The 23,318-nt window shown below is 37.9% G+C and overlaps 1 protein-coding gene across 4 annotated transcripts; it reads right to left on the bottom strand.

Moving 5' to 3' along the window:
* Positions 1–1,894: 1,894 nt before the first annotated feature.
* Positions 1,895–21,241, bottom strand: LOC112514691 (E3 ubiquitin-protein ligase UPL2-like). Of its 4 annotated transcripts, XM_025121287.1 has the most exons (18): positions 21,139–21,241; positions 20,910–21,054; positions 16,100–16,195; positions 15,816–16,022; positions 9,225–15,687; positions 8,714–9,037; positions 7,986–8,626; positions 7,616–7,918; positions 7,330–7,534; positions 6,879–7,156; positions 6,496–6,797; positions 4,884–5,997; positions 4,641–4,787; positions 4,454–4,534; positions 4,139–4,364; positions 3,888–4,027; positions 3,217–3,323; positions 1,895–2,331 (listed from the first exon to the last, which is right to left on the bottom strand). In XM_025121287.1, exons 2-18 carry the CDS (start codon positions 21,006–21,008, stop codon positions 2,229–2,231), a joined length of 10,836 nt encoding a protein of 3,611 aa, XP_024977055.1. In that variant the 5' UTR covers positions 21,009–21,054; positions 21,139–21,241; the 3' UTR covers positions 1,895–2,228. The 4 variants fall into 4 exon arrangements, with proteins under 4 accessions (XP_024977055.1, XP_024977054.1, XP_024977056.1 ...); XM_025121286.1 differs by having other exon boundaries at positions 7,986–9,037; XM_025121288.1 differs by lacking the exons at positions 1,895–2,331; positions 3,217–3,323; positions 3,888–4,027; ... (1 more) ...; positions 4,454–4,534; positions 4,641–4,787 and having other exon boundaries at positions 5,081–5,211; positions 5,540–5,997; positions 7,986–9,037.
* Between the last annotated feature and the right edge of the window lie 2,077 nt (positions 21,242–23,318).

Genomic DNA, 23,318 nt, shown 5'->3' with positions numbered 1-23,318 from the left:
TGCATAAAAATGGGTTTTAAGAGTTTTTGTCAAATATTTTATAATATAATATATATATATATATATATATATATATATATATATATATATATCGAGGAATAATTAATTAGTGTTCGTTGCAGTGTTCTTTTTGCAAGATGCAACCGATTTATCGAATCATTTGGTAAATTTGAGATTGTGTTTTGGTCTTCCTTTCACTTGAATACTATATTACTTACCAACAATTCATTTTAATTGTCGATAATGTTATTCGATAAAGTAGGTGGAGATGGTGATTCTGATTGATAAGCATTTGGTAACGCAAAGGGCGGAACCACCCTTCAGGGTGTGTTTTTGACTGTAAAACCATAAACATTTAGGGATTAATTGTAATTCTTTTAAGTTCTTTATTTGTGAAATTGTAAGTTTCTCACTTTCTTGTTGTGAAACCATAATATATTTTTGGGGTTTATATGAAAATTTAAGAAATAAAATCTTTGGTGGTTTTATATGGTGGTTGTCGATTTAGTTACAGTTTTGATCTTTAAAAAAATTAATGTTTTTAATTTATAAACTTTTTTTTCTGTTTTTTATTTTATACTTTTGTCATATTTAATTGTTAGCAAAATTACATATTTATTTTATAAATTATACAATTAAATAGGTTTTATCGATACCTTTAAAATATTAAAATTCTATTTTTTAATCAGGATGTGTCAAAAAAGTAGTCCTTTGTACCTACAAACATATACTATCTTGTAATTATACTTTATGCTGCCCATGGAAGAAAAAAAAAGTTAAACCAGTTGTTTGTTAAATGATTTGATGCAGAATGATTAAAAGTTTGCATGATATTAGTCTAAAATGAAATATAATTGTTTAGCAATTGTTTACAATGAAATTAGGCATTTAATGGTTAAGAAAGGCTCATGATACAACCATTAAAAACATATTTTCTTTTTCAAACAAGATTCACCCTTTAACAATTCAAAGGTTACCTCTTAATAGAACTATTAAGATGTAAACAAACAACTCTTTTAGTTTGTATCATTGATTAATAAAATTACCTTCAATAAAAACATTTGATCTACTTCCCACAAGAAGATTTTCCTACTATATTATTGCTGACCCTTCCAAAACAAATAAATGCATACACTCAATTTTAACATTACACTTCTTAATTAACAAAGAGACAATTTTACCCTCAATTATATAGAGAAATTTTCTCCTAATTAAAGGTAGAATGAGAGTAGACATTTACATTTGAAAGTAAACACTTATTTTGGAACAGATGGAATATTTCATATAAAGAGAAGAAAATTAAGGTTGGAGCACTGCGCTAGCTCATACTGACTCGGGTTCTTATCGGCCTAGATAAATAAGCACGATTGACTATTTCAACAACAGGGTTGTTCTATTAATTCTTTTGGAGGCCTTGTTATCCTTGTAACAAGACTACTACAGATTAACTAAAAGAATAATAAATATAAAAGCTCATACCATGTATTATATTGAAAAAGCTTAGGGGCTGTTTACCCAAATGCTTACCTGGTAAGTGTTTATCTATAAGAGTCAACACTATAATTTACCTTGATGTGTAAGATTTTAGTACATCAAAACGTATCGAATTACCGGGTAAGCACTTACTTGGGTAAGAGTCGTCATCTTCACTTACCGGGTAAGACTCTACATCTTTCTCATCGCTCTTACCCAGTACAATTATTAGCCCTTGTCATGTTCATCCGATGAGAAAATTTATCCGGTAAGCACTTACCAAGCAAGCGTTTAGTAAACGGCCCCTTACTAACCAATAATCATTCTTCTAACATTTTTTAAAAAACTCTAAACGAAAAATGCCAAATCAGCTAAAAGGGTAAAAGCCTAAAACATTATAATCGGACTAAAACATGCATAATTGGGCTAGAGGTTAAACACATATAACCGAGTAAAGACTAAACATGTATATCGGACTCCAAAAACTTTGGGAACCCTGTTCCATATATCACATTGGAACACCCTCTGGCACGGCATTTTCGACAAAAGCCAAAAGTAAAAGAATATAAGTCGAAAAAATTGGCAAGAAAAAGAAAATGCCGGGTTAATTATAACTCAAACTGTACAGTGTATATATATATATATGTTGTTCACCTGAGCTTTAAAGGGTTATGCCTGTGACCGTGACATAAATATATATATATATTATATATATATATATACATTCATCACTTTCAACATTTTTCTTTCTACTCTTAACCGAAACCAAATCCTTCATTGGCTTCATGAATTGCAAGCAGCAGCCTCTCCTCCAAATGTTGCTTGGATGGATATTCAGGCAGATCCAACTGATTGAAACTGCATTCAGCAACCATTCTTTTAATACATAAATAATGATTCTTTAACAATTCTAAGTGATGCATATTTTTAAACACACTCAATAGTTTGTAAATCTTGTAGATATTCATGACTGAATAATATATTCATTATTTTTGGGGGTTATTCATCATGAATACTACATAAATTATGTGGTTTCTAGGTTCTCAAGGTTCCCTTCCCTCTATTTGACTAAGCACACAAGTATTCTACTAAGCCAAATATCTGAAATCACCTTGAAAAATGACAAACAAAGAAATCTTGTGAACCAAATCAATGCTGTGGATATTTTGTAATGTTTACCAATGGGCAAATAGGTAATTTCGGATTGGAACTTTGCCACAAAAGGAGACCTTTGCATTTAAATATGAACGGTGGAACTATAATCTATGAATGTCTCTTCATCCAAATAATTGACATTTTCATTATGATACATCCAAATGTTAAAAACAGTTGCATTAATTATTTATAAGCAAGATTTACCACTGCAATCCCTTTGAATCAATTCAAAATCTGGAAAGATTTATACATGGAACAGAGAAGTAAAAAAGGAAAGAGCAGAGGAAGGTTCAAACGAGAACAGTTACCGAATAAGAGAACACAAAAACAGTCAAATCACATGCAAAATCACATCTGATTTTACACCAACAGTCAACGCAAGAGTGTGCGGGCCACGTAGCAGCCAAAGTCGTGTAAATCACGTGTCATTTTACATGTGATTTTAGTGTAAAATCACATGTGAGTCAACCGTTTTCTTATTATCTTATTTGGTTGATGTTCTCGTATGAACCTGACTATATATATATATATATATATATATATATATATATCTTTAACAAAGTTAATAAATAGTAAACAGAAGGTTACCAGGTATGAGCAGAGGGCAAACGGTCAGCGCTTCCATATGCCTTATGAATCTGAAACTTTTGGGATCCAGAGATGCCTTGCAAAGCACTGAACCCTTCTAAAGGCACCTGCATTGTGCAAATATGGCCCGGACTTAAAAAAAGGTATACACACTAACAAAAATAAACAAGTCAAAAAATCAAATTATTCTTGAGTATCAACTCTTCCACCTATAGTACTAGGCTTTTTTATGCAAACAAACCATTTTTCTTGCGAAAATGGAAGATTACATTATGCTATGCAAGAATGAGTGGTTTGACAGAAAGCGTCAAGTAAGATTGGTTAACTTTTTCATATATATTTCCATAATTATCAAAAATCTTCTCACACTTTTCACAAGCCGGCACGGGAACAGCCACTACACTCTTTGAGGTAGAGGAGGTATGCCGCACATCTTACCCTCCCAGACCACACCTCCAGGTGGGATATACCGGGCTAGTTGGTTTGGTTTGGTTTGGTTTGTATAATCATAAAAAGTGTGTTCTTTTTACCCCATGTTTGCAAAAACAATTGTTTGTCGACAACAAAAAGGTCCAAGTACCCTATTATTATTAGGATACTTATGCAGGTGCCAAGATATACATTAACAAAATGGTGTATATGAAGTGTCACAATCACACAGAACAAGATACCTTTGAGGTGCCAGTAACAAATTGCAAAAGACGAGCCTTGTCTTCTTTGCTGAAGCCTTGAGCAACCTCCCAAAACCATTGAATAACTGGAGATGCAGCACTGTACCCAGAATACTCGGTATTCACCCTCATGTCATCCACTACAAAGTTACATTAACATAAAAGAATCTATTTAGAACAGTGGATATGAAATGCAAAAGATTCAAATAGAGATGACAAGGATAATATTGTCAAAATATCAAGTTACTCACAATCAATATCTGGAAGTCCGCTTATCAACAATTCCAATTCCTTATCGTGAAAGATGGATATGAAATCCCGAGGAATCAATTCATTAAAACCTTCCAAAAATGCATTTATCTGAGGGCGAATAGCAGTGGTTAACCGATGCTCAGCAATTAGATCAACATATTCATGTTTGTTTTCCTCCGTAACTCGAATATTTCTTCCACCAGGGATCAGTTCATAGTCGGTTACCTGTACCGTGTAAGATTATAATTACAATGTTGATACACAAATCACACGTATATATTGTGGTGAAGGTGAGTTAGCTTAAGAATTCTTACTTCTGCTCTTTCACATAAGATCAGCTTCTCTTCATCGGCATCAATACTAAATGTTAGATCTAAATTATCGCTATTATCATTCTGCACATGGGTTTTGAATATGTAAAACTAAAGTTAGAAATATATGTTCATTAATAAACATTAGAAGCGTATTTTATACGAGAAGGATAAAGAACGTAGAACGCACCTCAAGCATCCATTTCAAGTTTCTGAAAAAACCTGGATCAATTGCTTCGATGTCGTGGTAGGTTACTTTAGCCCCAAGTATATGCTTGTAGAAAGATCTTGTGAAATGAACATCAAGCAACTGACCATCAAAAAGTGCTTTCCCAACCTAGAAAATGTGGGAATTGTGAGCTACAGGAGAAAAACAAAGACATATGAAAAGATGGAAGTTGTAATCAAAAGAGGGAATAGTATAATCACTTACAACTCTACCAACAAATTTGAAGTATGAGAGGTGTTCTGTCTGATAAACAGAATTTGGATTTGGCTGAAAAGTTGACTCGTTACCAACAGTTGTGAAAAGCAAAGCTCCCTTGTCAAAAATAACCCTCGATAATAGTTGATACCATTCCCTGGTAAGTCCACCTGCATCAATACCTTCTTCCCCCTGGAAGTGAACAGTCAGCCTACCCTTTAGATCTTGTGTAGACCTCATTCGCAACTGATTATATGAATCTTCAAGTATGTATGCTCGTCTAACAGATATTCTCACAGCACTGTGATGATGATCATGTTGATGCTTAATTTTCGATCTGAAATATGATCGCTTATTGTCAAAATCAATAAAACGAGGGACCTTCAACATAACTGAGAAGGACTTTTCAAGCAATCCCGGGTTTTGTCGGATAAAAGCATTGAGAAGTTTCCTGTGCTTCTCTGAGAACTTCACAAAAGCTACATTCTTTTCATCAACTTTTGCGCAAGCCCCTAAAGTTTTCTGCTGGTTGTCAGAAGTGCTGACATCGTCAGTGCTAGGCACTGCAGCCACACCAAAGTCCTGCGCTGCACCTGATTGCCCAAAATGCAGCTTCTCACACATTACAAAAAAGGATTCTATATATGGCAAGATGTTCTGAGTACCAGCTGGAAGTGGAGGCAATGCACCAGAAGGTCTTGACGTTAAGATAATTGACGAAGCAGATACATCAGGTGTAGTATCTGTGTAGCTCTCTATTTTGCTAATACATGTGCTCAATTCCATCCATAATGGCTCCAAAGCAACATTTATGTCATTTACCAGAGAAAGGGTAGCAGCTTGCTCCTTTTCAAGAAGTGTCTGTTCTTTCTCTTGATTAAGTGAAGCTACGAGTGAACTTAATGCTTGTATAACCCTTAGGATTGCTGCTCCATCTGAACCAGATGTACTGATCAGTGCTTTCTCCATCTCCCCGAACACATGCAATTCATCAATTGCCAATGTCGTCAAGTTCTTCATAGAACCAGCTAGCTCAGTTATGAATAAATGACAATGAGAAGGAGCGATAGCAACCAACTTCTTCAATATATCAGCCACAAGAGCATAAGCATTGTCTGACAAACTGAAATGAATACTTATTAGCACAACATTGACAAAAAGATTATTGTACATCGAAATCCATAAACCATTTCGAAAGCAAATTAGTTGTGAATATACAAAGCCATTGTATTTTGATCGCTATAGGGAAAGGCTTTGAGAAAACTGGGACGCGATTAAGCAAAAAAGGGACTTTTAAGTTGACTAAATGATATTTACTGGTAAGAAACCAAAGTTGCCATTTTTGGAATAAAACTATTGTAGGCATATGAAAATGATTCAAAAGAGTCTACCAAAATTATTCAAAAGAAACAAAAAACCAATAAAAAGCTCAATGAAAAGCATCAATCTTTTGTGTCGCCTAAGGAAAAACTGATGAACTAACTTAAGAACTACAATAATGCAAGTGCGGCTGCAAGAGCAAACAAAAAGGGTGGGGGCAGAGGAAGATGTCATGTTATCAAACCTAACCAATATGAAAAGCAGCAAATTAGAATGCAGAATCGACACAAAAATTTCATACCTTTCACATGCAAGCAATGAGCACAGAAGACGTAGTTCTGGTTGTGGCAAGTTTAGCAGAATATTATGAGATTCATTTTCTCTGTTAGCACCTGAGGATAAGGGTTTAGGGGCATCATCAACCTTGGATGGTTTAGCATCAGAGCCAGATCCAGAGCCAGAGCCAGACCCAGCAGCCCCTGCATTAATGTCAGCATCTAACGTTGACATCTGAGCAGTTTCTTCAGTAAGAGATTCCCCATGCTCAACCAACCCTTGCTTACTTTCAGCATTATCAATGATGACATCTAATAAGTTTAGCAACTGAAACACAAATAGAACAGGAACATAGACAATCATCAGCATTTTGAAATTTTATCATATAGGCATTCACCATGTAACTACCTGCTCAAGATGTGCAATACTTCTCAAATAAAGTGGTTGTTTCAAGAGGCTCAACAGCAATGTTATGGCCAACAAACCCTCTCGATACTGCTGCTTTTCTGTTTCATCATCATGAACAATCATGACAGCTTTGCCACGAGCCTGATCAAGACTTTGCGACTCCTCAATAGCTGCTGGACGGATTCTAAACTGAAGCAAAAATTTTGCAACAAATTTATGATTCCTGGCCAGATATGTTAGAGTTTCTAAAACACGCCGCGACACCAATGGCGGTACACCTAAAAATAAGGGCAAGAAAAATTAGTTTTTCCAATAACAGGATAATGCTATCATACACAGTTGCAAAGTGTTGAGATCTTGCAACTTATGGTAGGTTTAAAACCTGACCTAGGACCAATTATTATGCCATAACCAGCAGCAAAACATCACCTAACATTAAAAGCATTCTTACCATCAAAACTTTGAGCACGAGAATACATCAGATTACTCTGGCAAGCATAAAGCCTATATGAGGGTTCAGAAGCATCCAAGTCACTACTGGGCCTTCTTGTATCAAGGACCAATAGGTCCATCAATATTTTTATTATAGCAGATCTAGTGTCAACGTGAGCACATAAATTCAAGAGCAGTCTCTGTAGCTGAGGTTTATATAGCGGCTGGGTAACAAACAAAAAAGAACAGATTGATGAGAAACTGTGAGCACATATGCAAGATAACAAGCCATACCAGATTGCTACCTGAACTACTCGAAGCAGCCGAATCATCGCTCTAAGATCTTCTGTGTCAACTAAAGGAGCTCCATCAGTTTCAATGGGCTTACTTCCAGTTGACCTACGAGTAGTGGCGGCCCCACTAGCTCTATCCAAACTCGATCCAATTCCTTCACCTCTTCTAGATGACTCGCCCCTTCTACTTCTGGGAAACATACCAAAAAGCGTTCGATTGTAGCGACGAGCAAACCTCTCTCGCAGCATGTTAGCTTCCGCAACAAGAGCAGGTGTAAGATTAGAAAGAACGGCATCAGATGATGTTAAAAGAACCTGAGTAGAAAGAAGAAAGCGTCATTAAAAAATTACACCCAAAATCAGAATGTGGCAAAAAACCCACCTCTTCCCGTATTTCTGAAGGAAATGTAGCAATTATTGATACAGTATCCATCTCCACAGGTTGACCTTCCAATTCTTGTGACCGCTGTGCTCCCTGTGCCTGCTGCTGTGCTAAAACTTCTGCTCGGATGTCTGGTGGAAGTGCGGCAAGGAATTCAGGGTCAATGTCTCCTCCATTTTGTGGTTCAGTATTTGAAGGCTGTGTCACTGGACCCTGTCGACCGGAAACAACCTCGGCACGTAACTCCTCAGGAAGTGCATCCAGGAATGCAGGGTCAATCTGTGCAGAACCAGAACCACCATCATGTTCTGCATCCTGAGCAGTATCACCTTGCTCTGTTTCTTGACTAGGATTTTCCGAAACCTCAGTCACGCTATGAAGAGATGCTTCTCTCTCGCTTACTGACGTCGTATTCCCAAGTGATACATTTGCTCTTCTTGATCGAGAATCAGCAGGACCTTGTCTTTCACAACCATCATCATGGCCGTCAGCACTTCCAATCTCAACATCCAGACTCCGAAGACTTTCTCCTAATGTAGCTCCACTTTCACTGCTTTCTTGGCTCACAGCTTCAACATCCCGCAAAACAGAATTGTGTTCAGACTGCATATCAACAGATTGAGGATGTGCACCGAATGCACCTGAGCCTCGTCGAGATTCGTCTACTGTGGGAGTGCTTTCAGAATCTTGAGAGCTATTCAATGATATAGGAATGGGATTGTTATTACCATTGTCCTCTGTGGTGGCTTCAGGTACCAATCCAGCTGATGTTTGAAGCTGACCAGTCTCATTGTTAGTTTGAACCTCCACTATTGTGTCATGACCAGACGCCTTCCCTGACGTTGGGGGTCTCAAATGAGAAACCAACAAGTCTTCAAGGCCTGAGGGAATGCTAGATGCGTTTGATCCACCACTTTGCTGGTCATCAGCCCACATGCTTAGACGGTGTCCATGCTGCCCATGGCGCCCGTTCCTCAAAGACCGGAATATCGAGTCTAAGCGTGAAGAGGTTGACTCTGCATTTCTCTCAGGGTACCCATCACGAACATTATCTAAAGGACACAGAAATCCCAGTATTAGCAAAGGACAGAGCCTAGAGGGGAAAAGAGATGTGAGTATGGTCAAAACATAATACAGAGCAGTTACGGAAAGGAATAAAGCCCATACTCGAGGAAGGGAATTAATAACAGAAAAAATAAGCATTAGGAGAGAGGCTCTTAAGACCGCCCTCAAGAATACCTGCTTGTCGAGATGAAATTGAACGTGAAGGCTCCATCAGAAGTGGATGCTGAGATGGAGCAGAAGTGTCACCTGCTCTCCCGAGAAGATTATAGATGGATGTCGTACGACCTTGACGTCTAGAACCAAAAACTTCAACAGGCATCACCTGGAGAGTGTCATTAGAAAAACCATGGTCTCTGCCAAATACCTCAATATGGTCCAAGACATTTATCCCATTCATTCCTTCGCCGAGTCCTAGTATAACTCTGCCATCATCATCATCGTCATCTTCATCTTCTTCCTCGATCATGTCCTCGTCAAAATCATCTTCATCAATCTCATGGTCATCTTGATCTGTGTCCGGATGCGGCAAATGATGGACTTCATCTTCTTCAAGATCATTGTTTTCATCATCATCTCCATCTTCGTCTTCTTCATCTTCATCATCAACTTCATCCCCTTCATCCCCCGACATTTCTTCATCATCGTCTTCGTCAATACTCTCTTGAATATCAGGTTGGATTTCAAATCTTATTCCCACTGAATCAAAACCATTTTCAAGAACCCTTGTGTTCTCAGAAGTTTCATGCATGTAATCATCTTCACTTGGAGGAGCAAAACTTCCATCAATATCCTGATCATGTTCCATGTCATCTGTAACAGCCTCAGATCCACGATAAGTTTGAACGGTACTAAAAGACTCGATGCGTTCTGTAGGGGCAGAACCTGCATTAGGTAAATATGCAGTTTCTCTAGACTCGGATATATCACCAATATTTTCAGTTTGCCTACGCTCAGTATGATCAGGAGCTTTTGTTGTGTTATCACCTCTTCCAGTATTAGCCTCAGCAGCATGGACATGTTCTTTTGTCACCAGCTCTAAGACCTTTACAAGCCCAGGAATGATCTTCAGTGACTCGGCATGATCCAGGTCCAACACTTGTAGGGTTCGTGTGAGCGAGCCAACCAGACCAGCATCAAGAAACGTAACTGAAGCTTCTCCTGAAATTGAAGAACCTGTAGGTGAGCGTGCAGCCAGTACATCACTGAGCAAATCAACAAACGCTTGGATGTCATTTCCTGGTGGCCGATGAACTTTAGAAGAATCAACAAAATCATTAAAAACACTGTTGATCTCCATAAAAATTCTCTTCCTTGCCTCTGTTGAACGCACACAAGAAGCCACCAAAAATTGACTAGCTCTGCCTGCTAGTTTATGCCTCCAGTCGACCTCTGTTTTTTTCTCCTTTTTAGAATTTCTTGAGTAAGGAAGAAATCGATGAAGGATATGATGGAATACTCCACCAGCGCAGAGGCTAGTAAGACCCTTTTGGCCAGGGCTGCGACAGCTGCTAACTTCACCATCTCTTCGAAGCAGAACATGAACAGATGGACCATACATCAAGAGAATCTCTGTTAGGAGCTTTAAAATGAATACGACCTTTGCCATAGATGTGAAGTATTCCTGGCCACTATTTTCATTCACTTCAGATGCTGAGGCAACAGCTTTCCCCTTCCCCTTGTTTAAAGCAACATCGATGTCCATAGCTGTTAATGAAGAGCTCTCTCCCGTAAATGCCTCATCTTTTGCAGGAGGTACAAAAGTGACAACTGAAGCCAAAAGCAGCTCGACTACATTTACAAAACTCTGAGGAGGTTTACGATGAACTTTGGCATGCTTGGTATTTGCCTCAGAAAGTTTGCCATTCACACTCCCTGGACCCAACGAGTTTGTGTTGCTTGTATTACTCTTACCAGAGGCGGTCTGTGTTTTTTCTTTCTCGTTCTCTTTCTCCTTCTCTTTTTCTTTGGACTTATCCTTCTCACGGTCTTTTAGCAATACAACGTACGGTCTTTCACCAACCATCTCAATTTGGCAAACAGATTGGGCAGCCCGCATGAAAATCACAGGGTCCCTTGAAATCACAGAAGTCAAATTCAAGAGGAAGCTACGGGGTGTAAGTCTTCCATTAGACTGCCTATTGGCAGCTGTAAGAACACTCTGACGTATTTCAGATTCCATTGCCTGCTGGAGAGTCTGTGGGTCTTCAAGAATATGACGAATAATAGTAGCAGCAACGTTATCAAAGCCAACAAACAGACTACCTGCAGGCAAAGATAGCAGCAAAGGCAAGCCCCCAGCATTTAAGAAGCTAACAGCAACAGAATGAGTTCTTGTAAGTGTGGAACATAGCTGCAGAACAGCATAAATTGTTTCAGCAGAAAGCTGATTCCTCAAATAACCACAGGATATCTCAACAAGTCTCTTCTGCTCCTCTATATTAACATGCTTTGAGGATAATCCTAAATTTGGTTTGTCCTCATCTATAACTACAGTCTGCTTACCAACATCATCTTTCTTTAATAGCTCTGAAATATCAGCATTCAGCTTTTGATCCACCTGAGCAAGCCGATCAACAGCAAGAAAAGCTGCTGTAACCCATTTAGGAACTTCAAAAGCCTCATGCTCATGTGTACCAGCGATCCAGTGTGACAAAAGATCTGCAGCAACTTTAACCAGACCACCCTTGGAAGCAACTTCCCTTGAGTCCTTATCCTCATTGAGAAGCAAAGCAAGAACATGAAAGAGGGAAGATAGCATGGTATTCTTTCCACTCTCAGCAACGGAACTGCAAAACTTCACCTGCTCCAGGATAAACGTTATAACTTTGGACCTGCAACGACCATCGTCCTGGGAACATATCATTAAAAGAAGGTTCCGAACTGAAAATGCTAGAGAATCCTTTGTTTCTAAAAGCTTTTTACATGTAGATAACAATTCATCAACAGGAGGCAACTGCACATTTTCCTCTTCAATATGCTGATCAGTTTCATTTGCAATAGTATCTTTAGCATCAGATGCAGAGTTACCAAGAGACATAGCAAGTGCACGAGCAAGTTCATCATCTTCTTGGACTTGCTCTGGATGTGAGAACAGCCATTCCATGGCCAACTCTACACTGTTTGATCCAACTTGTCTCAAGGCCTCCTCTGCTCGAGATCTGGAAAACCCCATTTCAACTATTGTGGATATAGTTGTCTCGCTCGGAGGAGGAGCAGAAGGACGAGATCCAACATTGCTTACACTTTTCACTTCAATCCCAGAAAAGACATGGCGGATAATAGATATCACAGTAGCAATGAAATCATCATTGCAATCAGTAAAATGAGGATGAGTCCAGAGAGGAAGCACAGCTTTCAGAATCATAGATTGCAGGATCTTCACAAAAACCTCGGGATCCCGTGGAAAGGGAATATCTCCATTTACAAGGGGCTGTGCAAGCAAATGCTTTGTAGAAGGAGACAAAATAAAAGAGGAAGTCACAAGGTGGTCCATAAGTCTACCATAGTTGGCTAATGGACCATTAATCCACGTACGAACTGTTTCTTCTACGTCATTGAGCTTTGAAACTCCCTCATCAGTCTCCATTGGAGATGTAGGAGTCCTGTTGACAGTGAAAAGCAGGTCACTGGTAGCTTCAAATGTGGTCAGAACTGACTGAAGAACCCCAAGACCATACAAACAATTCAACAAGACAGGATTACAAGAATCAGGTTTGTCCAGTAGAATGCCATCAATAAAATCCACAACCTTCCCTAGGTAGCGGCACTTCGTTGACCAGGATGCCACTGATCCAAAAGGCTTTACATGACCTTCAAAATTCATATGATCCAGTGTGATGGAAGCAAATGTAGAAGCCACAGATCTTGAAGATGGGGTCACTGTCACCATATCATCTCGTCTTCGAGAAGGAAGCAACATAGCTTTCCCTAGCTCTTGAAACAAATGTGTTATGTGCAAAGAGAGCGACCGCATCATGTCCGAAGATCCAGAGGGATGTGACCGATGACTGGCTCCAAGACGCAGTTCTGAAGGACCACCTGTGTTATGCCTCTGTTGAAATCCAGAAGCATGAGTGAGATCACGATACAGATTAATCAGATCAAAAAACTGGGACTCAAAACTCCATCCTGACATTCTTCTCCTCATTAAAGGATCAAGGAACTGCCTAAAGGAATTAAATCTTTGCTCTTCAGATTCTGAAAGCCGTGATTCATCAGCAGTACCAGCACTGGCATCCTCAATTTCAAACTTAGCATCTTCGAGTAATGCAATCTGCCATAAAATCTCGCGGTGAATTCTTCCAATATCTTCCAGTACATCCTTGCTACCATTTCCAAATTCTTGGAGCAATGCAGTAACCCATCGATTGTCCTTTGAGGCAGCTAGAAACAGAAGAAATTCAACAAGAAAAAGCGAAGGGAAGACTTCTGTATCTGGTGTGAATTTGGGATCCAGCAGAAAGGATCCTGAAAGAACACTGAATGCGGCCAAAGTTGTCTTCAGATAATCCCGGAGAGAGGAACAAAAGGCACGTGCTAAAGGAGCAGAGTGATGCTGAGTAAAACTCTTAAAAACCATTGTGCTATGCAAAGCAATAGACATCCCTTCAGATGATTGAGTTATACTTGGTCGTAACAAAAGCTTCAGCAAAGCTTCAATACCTGCTTTTTCCACAAACAGCCTACATGTTTCAGCATTTTCCATTGTTCGATGAACCAACACCATCACGTGAGAAATGTTTAATTGGATGAAATGCTCGTCACTAACTCCTTCCAAGGTTGAATCTGTAGCACCAACCAAACAAGGGCCTGCATTTTCCTTTTCTTCAGTGTCCATATCCATAACACTCCCATTGGCTTTTCCAGATTGTAATGTACATTTATTGTCATCTGTTGATGAAATTTTATTAATAATTTCAATAATCAAATCTACACCCGTGCTTCTCAGTGAGGAGACATGACGCATAAGCTCCTCAATGGCATTTGCCAAAGGCACAATGCCATCATTCATTGGAAGGACATATTTCTTGTCAGTGAAAATGTCAACCAGAAACCTCAATGCTGAAGTTTCTCTGACTGCTTCTAATCCTGTAGCATTGAGACAAATAGCCCCAAGACCGTTGGGAACACATGTGAGAGATTTTGAAGAAGGAAGAACTCCAGCTCTCACAGATGATAAAAAGGCATCAGGAAGACCCGCTTCATCCAATGCAGCATAGCAGGTGGGGTCTTTGTGAATCATTTCACACATTACAGTCACAGCCGAGGAATATATATCTCCTCCAAATTTATCCACCTTCTTAAAGATCATTGAGATAGTGTCAGGCAGGGAGACATCATGAGCACTCTGAGATCTCGTAGAGTTTGCTGGAGCATAATTAGCAGAACCAAGTGCCTTCAATAAAACCGTGATGAGCCTCTTCTGTGAATAAAGCTGATCGTCACTTGTGTCTGAGCACTCTCCAATGCTCATTGAACTATCATCTCCTGTAGTTGAATCAATCACCCTAACTACTTCTATCTGCAGTCTGCTGGTCAAAAGCTCAACTCCTCCCAAGTCTCGGAAAAGAGTGACTGCTGAATTGCTGTAGTCCATGAGCTTTTGCAGAGTCTTCACCGCTAAACAGACAAGATGCATGTGTGTAGGATCCGTATCCTCTAAGAGAGGTAAAAATGTTGGAACCATTCCTGATCCCCGTATAACACTCCCAGGACTTGAAGTTGATATCACTTGAAGCAAGTAAAATTGGAGGAGTGCTTCAAGGAATGCAATAGATGGTGGATCACTGGAGTTATTCAAAGAAGAAATCGCCCTTTGCAATACATTAAGGAGAATCACACGGTTTCCGACTGCAAAGCTAATGCTTAATCCGCTCAGAATGCGTGCCCTCTCATGAGATGATGAATATGCAGCTAGCTGAGATCCCAGAGCATGCATAGCAAGTGTACGAATAGTTCGAGATATAGTCTCTTCAGACTTCACAAGTCTTATTAACTCATTTGTATACTCTGGCTCATTAGCAAAAAAGGATACAAGTTCTTCATGAGAATCATTAGACTGAACAAGGACAATGAAGGCAAGAAGGCATATCTTGCTGTACAGCCTGCATATTCTGGGGGAACGGAAGGCATGGGCATATCTAACCCTTGTCAGCAACAAGAACCTATGCTCAGGAGGTACATTGTACTGCTCAACCAATAGCTTCAATATAGACAGATCATCCTCCTTCCACATATGAAGATCTGGAATGTGAATGACAGTCGTGCTGGGGAGTGACGTCAAATTGCCGACTTCACCCGCGGTTTGGGTACACGGGCCATGAAACTCAAAATACAGGCTGGACCCCAAGCGATTCTGAGAATTACCACTATCAGTAGGTACATCGGAAGGAAATAAAGATAGACCGTCATCTTGAGTTCGCTCATTCAAAATAACACATGAATACAAGCCCAAACCCTCTTCCTTGCTTCCCCATCCTTGCGCTAATGACAAAAGACAATTGTTTATTGGACCACATCCTACCAGCTTCCCACTAGCATGAAGTTTCGAGGGATTTATTTTCACTAATGTTGAAAGTGTCTCCAAGGTTGCAATGAGAACCTCTGGGTCAGTTGATGCAAGTAAGAGCTTGAAATGCTGCACAAACAAAACCACACTTCAGACACGAATCCTAATAGTTTTCGGGTAAAGGAGTCAACGGAATACACATCAACGCTTATGCTGACACCAATTAAAATGTTCTTATTCTACCATTTCCACCATACCTCTAAACCGCTAAATGAACCCTTGTTGTGGCAATTCTCTAAAATGATTTGCATCACGCGCAGAATTTGAAGAACTGATTGCTTTGGAAAAGGACCATCCTCTTCTATGATATTATCTGCCAAAAGGAGATCCTTTCTAGCAGACAAGTATGTCTTGAAGTATGTATCAAAGTGCATGAACAGTGGCCTCCAATGATGAAAATTTCCCTGAAAAATGAGTACCAATTTAGCCTAGTACCATGCAGAAAATTCACTCAAAATTGATATGCCATATAATTTATCACCTTGTCATACTCCCAGCGGAAACCCGAAAGAGGGATTGCTATGTCTTGCAATGGACACAGAATCACCTTGTCGATAAATGCTTTTACTTTTGGAGGCTGCAAATAAGACAAAAAGCATATGACTAATGTTTTGAAGAACAAGAGAAGAGTGATAGAAGTAAGTGGATTGCTTTTTATACATTACAAGATAAGACAATAGCATCAAACCATCAACAACTAAAGGTTGCACTTAATCATATCCTTGTGTGGTTATTTGCTTGAAACCACCATTCTTAACATGAAACTTTCTTTGTGGTTATTTGCTTGAAACCACCATTACGGAAGGGGCATATCTATCATCTTCTTCCAGTTTTTTTGTGTAAATTTTCCCTTTTTATAAACATGTTTTGCTGTGTAAAAGAAGACACTAACAAGCAGGCAAGGGCTAGACGATGAGATGGCCACATGAAGTATGTGTCACTCTTTTTCTGCAAGCACTAATTTCCCTATATGTTCTACAAGGACTTCAGGCTTTCAAGATGTTTCAATAATCAGAATGTGGGTCTATGCAGCGATGAAACATGAAATGTTGGCAGAAATCTATTGAAACAAAGCTTCTGGCACTTGAAGAAAACCAAATTTGGGATGTGCCAACAGGTCCCCTGTCCGTGAAGCCTTACAAAATTGTATTTTAAATCAAGTTTGATTGTACTGGATCAATTGAGTATTCCAATGCTCAGCTAGTAGTTCTAGTGAACAAACAGAAGTATGGCTTTGACTACAATGGGACTTTTGCAAAGATAGCTAAAAAAAGCCATTGTTCACTTCAAACCATATTAGCCCTTGTTGCATCTCAGACATGGCCTTTACTTCATACTGACATTAAGAATGCACTTTTACATTGTGAGCTAAAAGAAGTTTGCATAATACTTTCTTACGACTTCTAATACAATAAGAATTTCACATTGGTAGCTTAAAAGACCACTTTCTGAACCATACTAGCCTTTGGTGCATCTCAGTCATGGCCTTCACTTTAAAAATCAAATAGATATCAAGAATTCATTTTTAAATTGTGGGCTCAAAAATTTCTACATTATACCTCCTCATGTATGCCTACTTCTGCACCTAATGATACGGCATGAAGTAGGCAGTCTGAGTATGGTTGGAAAAGTTATGATAAACATTTCCCTTTTTATTCAAAAAATGTCTATGAGGATAGTTGCTTTTCTCTTCTATGTGGACAGCATCCTTGTCCCAGATCCTGATATGCAAGCTACGACTAAGAAATTGTATTCTACTTTCCACATATAAGACTTTGGCCAACTTACTTTTTTCCCCTAGGGTAGAAGATGCATCATCAACCTCAAGTGATTTCTTTTAATCAACACAAGTATATTCAAGATTTCGTATAATTAGCTGCATTCACCAGCCACATTCTTTAGACACCCCAATGGAAAGTAGTACAAAAATATAAATGAGGATAAAGAAAGCTTCTTGAGAATCCTACTTTACAGTCTGGACAACATAAGAAATAGCTGGTCAAGTGATGGTTAGATAGATTAGACTTTTGCCCAACGCCTGATAGATCCATGCACTCCATTCAACATCTCCACCTACCTACAATTGTGTGCATCATCTTGTACATCCTTGGCACACCTCAAGTGGCCAATTCTTCCGAACAAACCTAAATTGATGCAGATCAGGCATGTTGCCAAGATGCAAGAAAATCTACTACTAGAAGTTATGTTTCTTGTTGATGCTCTTATCCCATCAAAATGCAAAAAGTAAAAATGTTTGTTCAACTTATCTACCGAGGCAAAGTATCATGTTGTGTTTACAACATGTGTGAGATTATTTGGGTATGTGGTCTCTTTACGGAACTTGGTCTTCCCAAGTTCAACCCATCCAAGTTGTTGCCAACCCTGTCCTCCATGAGCATACAAAACACATAGAAGTTGACCGCCAATTTATTAGAGAGGCACATGATCATCGGGTTATCAACCTCCCACATACCTCCACCACTGGGCAGAATGCCAATACATTCACCAAATTCTGGCACATCAGCGCATAATTTTCTTTGTGGCATATTGGTGTTTGTAAATTTACCGACATCACTTAGAGTGGGGATGTCAAAGATATTAGTTGTCCATTAAAATTCCACAAAATTACTTGTAACAACTAAAGCCAGTATTATATACAACAAATAAGCCAATAAAATATATTACTTTTCCTATAAGCACTTTTAAATATTTGAGATGGAGGATGACATAACACATCGCATAAAGACGGGTACCTGATGCAGAGGGTTGCCACAGTGGTGCTGTGTGACAAGACGTCCTGCTAAACTAAAAGATAAACTTTATAGGGTAGCAATACAGACCAGCTATGTTGTATGGGTCGGACTGTTGGGCAAAAAGGAAGTTGGAAGCTGCAGAAATGAGGATGCTAAAATGGACATATGGTAGAGCCATGTTTGATAAGACACTGAATGACATCCTCCAAGAGTTGGGAGTTGCATCCATCATGGATAAGTTGAGAGACAGAAGACTGCAGTGATTTGGAAACGTTCACAGGAGACACATAGCAGCTCCGGTGAGGGTAGAAATCATGACAGTCGAGGGGGCGAGGAGAACGGGCAGGTGGAAGAGGACGTGGTTAAGCAACTAAGCATGGAAGCCTTAGGCATTTCCAAGAACATAACCTCTGATAAGAGTTCGTTGAGATGCAAGATTAGGATAGTAGACCAAGGGGTGACACCAGTAGAAAGTAGCTACGCTAAGCAGGAGGAATGGTGCTCGAGAGGTAGCGGGGTGGGGGTATAGTAGAAAGTTGGGAGATAGTAGGCCAAAGCCCTAACACAAACCTAAAGATGTCTCGTCGTCTTACATTTATTATGTTCCTTTATACATGCTTGTGTTTCTTTGTTTCTTTTGAACAACGTACTTTTCACTAGTCGTGGTTTCCTTTTCTTAGTTTGTTTCTAGCCTTAATCATCGTTTTTTCCACATTCTCTTCGTTTCTAATTGTTCAGCCTAAGCTAGTTGTCTTTTTTGCATACTTTTTTCAGGTTGAGGGTCTTCACAGAAACAGACTCTTTGGAAAAAGGATAAGGCTGGCATACACCACCCCTCCCCCTCCTCCGGGTGGGATATAATGGCCTCATTGGTTTGGTTATTTGTGTTCCTAGATTAGAATATATGAATTGTTTTGTAAATAACTAAATGTTTGTCTTCTCATATTAGGATATGAGTTGTTTTATAAGCTAAAGATCTAACTTTTTTAATGGTGTCTTGGAGCTAAAAATTGCTTGTATTTTGATTATATAATGAGAATTCTTCTCAAAAAGAAAAAAAAAATCTAAAGTTTGCCATATGACAGTGTCCATGTTGTGTAATCCAGATCATGACTCAAGGAAGTAAATACACTACAAACGAACAAAGAATAGACCAGAAGAACAAAGTAAAACATCTCCTTTTTTCTTTTGTTCCTTTTTCCTTTTGTAGCAACACAAAATTTAGCCCTTTTTTAGAAGAAAATGGGATAAAAGTGTAAAACAAAACAAACAATCAAAAACCTCTCAAGGAACAATGTCATAATAGCGCCTAATTCAAGCACATAAAATCCAATTTGCCACACCAAATACTACACAAACAAGATCAAATGCATATGCACACGTAAAATCCTTCTAAGCATGTTATTCTTACCCATCCACGCCTTTGCAATGCCAACCTAAGTGCAAATTAACTAATGATCAAGGACAATAATGAAAAGAAGAACCCAAAAATCTATTTTATAAAGCCAATGAGTGGAGGCGGTAGCTTAGAATTTTAATGTGCATCCCGACCAATAGCTCTAACGAAATACTAATCAAATGCTTAGATATTACCAAAGAAAACGAAACCATACAAGTCTTCTACTGATTTTGTACTAACTTAATAATAATTCAGCATTAGTCTTACCATGATTAGAGCATCTCTTAAAAAAGAGTAAATGGGGTTTTTGTTCTCTATTTTGCTCCAACAGATTCTTTATACTGTTCTCTAAAATAGAGAAAACTAAAAGAAGCTCCAAGTTTAGAGAATTCTCTAAGACTTGATGTGTGGAAAGAGAAATTATTTTTTATTCATTTCCACCAGTGAGATTGAATTATTATTATTTTACATAAATTCTTTTTAGAAAGTGTAAATTTATACAATATTAATAATATAATGAATGTTGAACTCTCTATAATAAAGAATTTGTTGGAGTTGAATGTAACTCTTTTTAGAGATTTTGAATTTTGATTCTCTATTTTAGAGAAATTATAGATAATATGCTGGAGATCCTATCAAGAGTTCAAAACTTAGCATAAAAAAGAAAAGATAATAAAGCCTATAACTGCTAGAACTAGAATATTGTTGGAGTTGTTGGGTATGCAAGAAGATTGATACCAAGGTTCAATAAAAATACTAGGTGTGACATCAAAAATCATAGTGCAACTAAACACAATGAGTAAACAAATATGAAAACCAAGAAAAATTAACCCTAATCTAATATGTCACTCTCCGGTATATAAACCTGGGTCAATTACTATACATTCTTTAAATACTCCTTCAGTGATGTCATTCCAAAATCATGAAATGCCTTTAAGTAGCTGCCCTAATTGCACATCCATTAATAACAACATCAAGACAAAGAAAATGTAGTCCTAAAGGCAATTAGAACTACAAAATAAAAAGCAAAAGCACCTGCCAGAATGATCACTCACACATAGAAACACTTAATAACAAAACACATATACTAAGAGCGAAGAAATGAACATTAACGATAAAAAAGAAAATTGAAAACTTACAGTCTCGGACTCGAGTTTAACATTCGGACCAATCGGCCCTTCACCGGATAAAAGCTGTCGTAACCTCGACGGCAAGCTCGATCTTAAGGTACCCGCCATATGATATCACAAAACAGTCTTTTCCACTCCTCTACACTCCTTTGCACTGGAAAACGAAAGAAACAGATTAAATCAACCATTAAAGTATCAAACAAACCGATTGAAAAACAACGAAGAAAGAGAGATTGACCTGGTTGTGTAGAGAGGAAATAGGGATTGATAACATCAAAATTGACTAGAAAATCTAGAGAGAGGAGAGAGAGAGAGAGAGAGAGTAAAGGGTTTATGCGTGTGTGAAAATGAAGTCCCCAAAGCGCTGATTGTTTTGGTTTAACCCTGAAAAAGGAGAAGAGAGCTGCATTTTATAGAGAATGGGATGTTGAAGTCGTCCTCCTCAACCCACACCCCTCTATCTTTTCACACTAATTCGGGTCGGGTTAAAATCCAATTCTTAGTTGGAGTTGTTTTTTAAAAAGGTTAAATTTGAATTCTTGTTTTATTTCTGATCGATAAGAGTTGGTGTTAAAATTTGGATCAATAAGACTATTAAGGATTGTTTGGCAGTTGCCGAATAGTTTTGTGCAGAATCATTAAGTGGTCAAAATGATTAAGAGGATTTCATGATATAGTGCAAAATGAAATATAATTGTTTACAATGAAATTAGGGCTCTTAATGGTTAAGAGGGCCTATGATACAAAATTATTCAGAAGGTTTTGGAGCCATTAAGAGACAGACTTTTTTTGCCAAACAAGATTCACCTCTTAACGATTTAGAGATTGTCTCTTAATGGAACTATTAAGAGGTAAACAAACAACCCCTTAATTTTTTGTAAACTGATAAATATCTGAATTTGTTTAAAAAAACCAATAGAAAACTATAGTGTTGAATTTATAGATAAATTTATACAATTTTACATATTTATTCATTATTATTACGAAATTTACATCTGAATTATATAATAATCATTCATTTAAACGAAAATGTGTCATTAACGGTGGTTAACACGTTTAAATCCTATTAAAATACATTAAAATTGAGAGAGGTAAGGATCAATTGAGAGAGATTATCGATTAAGGTTAATCGATTGAGAAACGTCGTTGCTAAGGTTTGGAGAACATAAGAGACAAATAAAAGGTTGTTTACTTCTTACCATATAAGAGGGACAATAACACATAAATGTCTCTGAAATTTTGGAAAAAACAAACAGTCTGAATGGCTCTACTTCTTAACGAATCAGACATAAAGAGGCTAATAAGAGTTTTTTCTAAAAACAAACGAAGCCTTAATATTATAAACTTATTGTCTTAATTAGGACTCGTTTGTTTCATAAAAAAAAATCTTTTTACCAACGAAAAAAAATTAATATCATGTACCAACCAATTATAATTGGTACATAAAATCTTATACCATGTACCAATTAACTTAATTGGTATCAACTTTTTTCTGTTGGTATATTTTGGTACTGGACAAACTTCAAGTTACATATATGAAAACTTTTCGTTATGTTCAAATTTTAATTGAAATTTTGAGTTTTCAGGTAACAAACGTAATGCTTTATGTTTTTTTTTAACTGCAAGGAATAAAACTTACAAGAATGCAAATGTTCAAATAAAATAGTTAAAATCATAAAGTTTAGTATTCAATACATAAAAGTTCAAAAACTAACAATAACTAGAATTAGTTTGCATAGTTTGTACGGTACTACCAAACGATTATAATTGATATCAATTTAATTGGTACAGTTGGTACACACGTTGGTTCATTAAGTTTGGTACAAAATTGTCACTTTTAATTAGGGGTGTTCGCGGTCCGGTTTGGGCGTTTTAAGCCCTCAGACCACAAACCAAACCGTAATGGCGGTTTGTGAAATTTTCAGACCGAGCGGTTTGAAACCAAGTGCCCAGACCGGTCAAACCAGACCACGAAAAGGCGGTCTGGTCTGACCGGTTTAGGCGGTTTGGGCCTTTAATGGGCTTTAAACATTAAAACCAAAAAACCTAGTGTCATATGTACTATTATAAATTTGAATAATAAATATTAATCACCCATCATAATCATCTCCCATGGAGATTTGTTTTCTACAATAAAAGGACTAAAAAATAAGTGTCCTTCACATGTGAGTAATCTGTATACCAACCACTAAGCATTGAAGYAGCCATTAMAGTTTAAACCCAATTTAAACAATCCAAAGTCCAAAGTCCAAACAAATAAATATGTAAAACATACCAAAAAACAAAGTCAAAATAGAATCAATCTTAGTGTTCATTGTTTAAAAAAGTCAAAACACTAGGGATTTAGATGAATTAGGCGACGTCGCGACGATTAGGAACGAAAAAGAGGTGGATAGTGGATATCGTGTAATCGTGGAC

The sequence above is a fragment of the Cynara cardunculus genome (genome assembly GCF_001531365.2).
Source record: "Cynara cardunculus var. scolymus isolate 2C chromosome LG 6, CcrdV1, whole genome shotgun sequence".
Taxonomy (NCBI): Eukaryota; Viridiplantae; Streptophyta; class Magnoliopsida; order Asterales; family Asteraceae; genus Cynara; species Cynara cardunculus.
The sequence above is the reverse complement of the archived record's forward strand: the minus strand, read 5'-3'. Positions and strand labels throughout refer to the sequence as shown.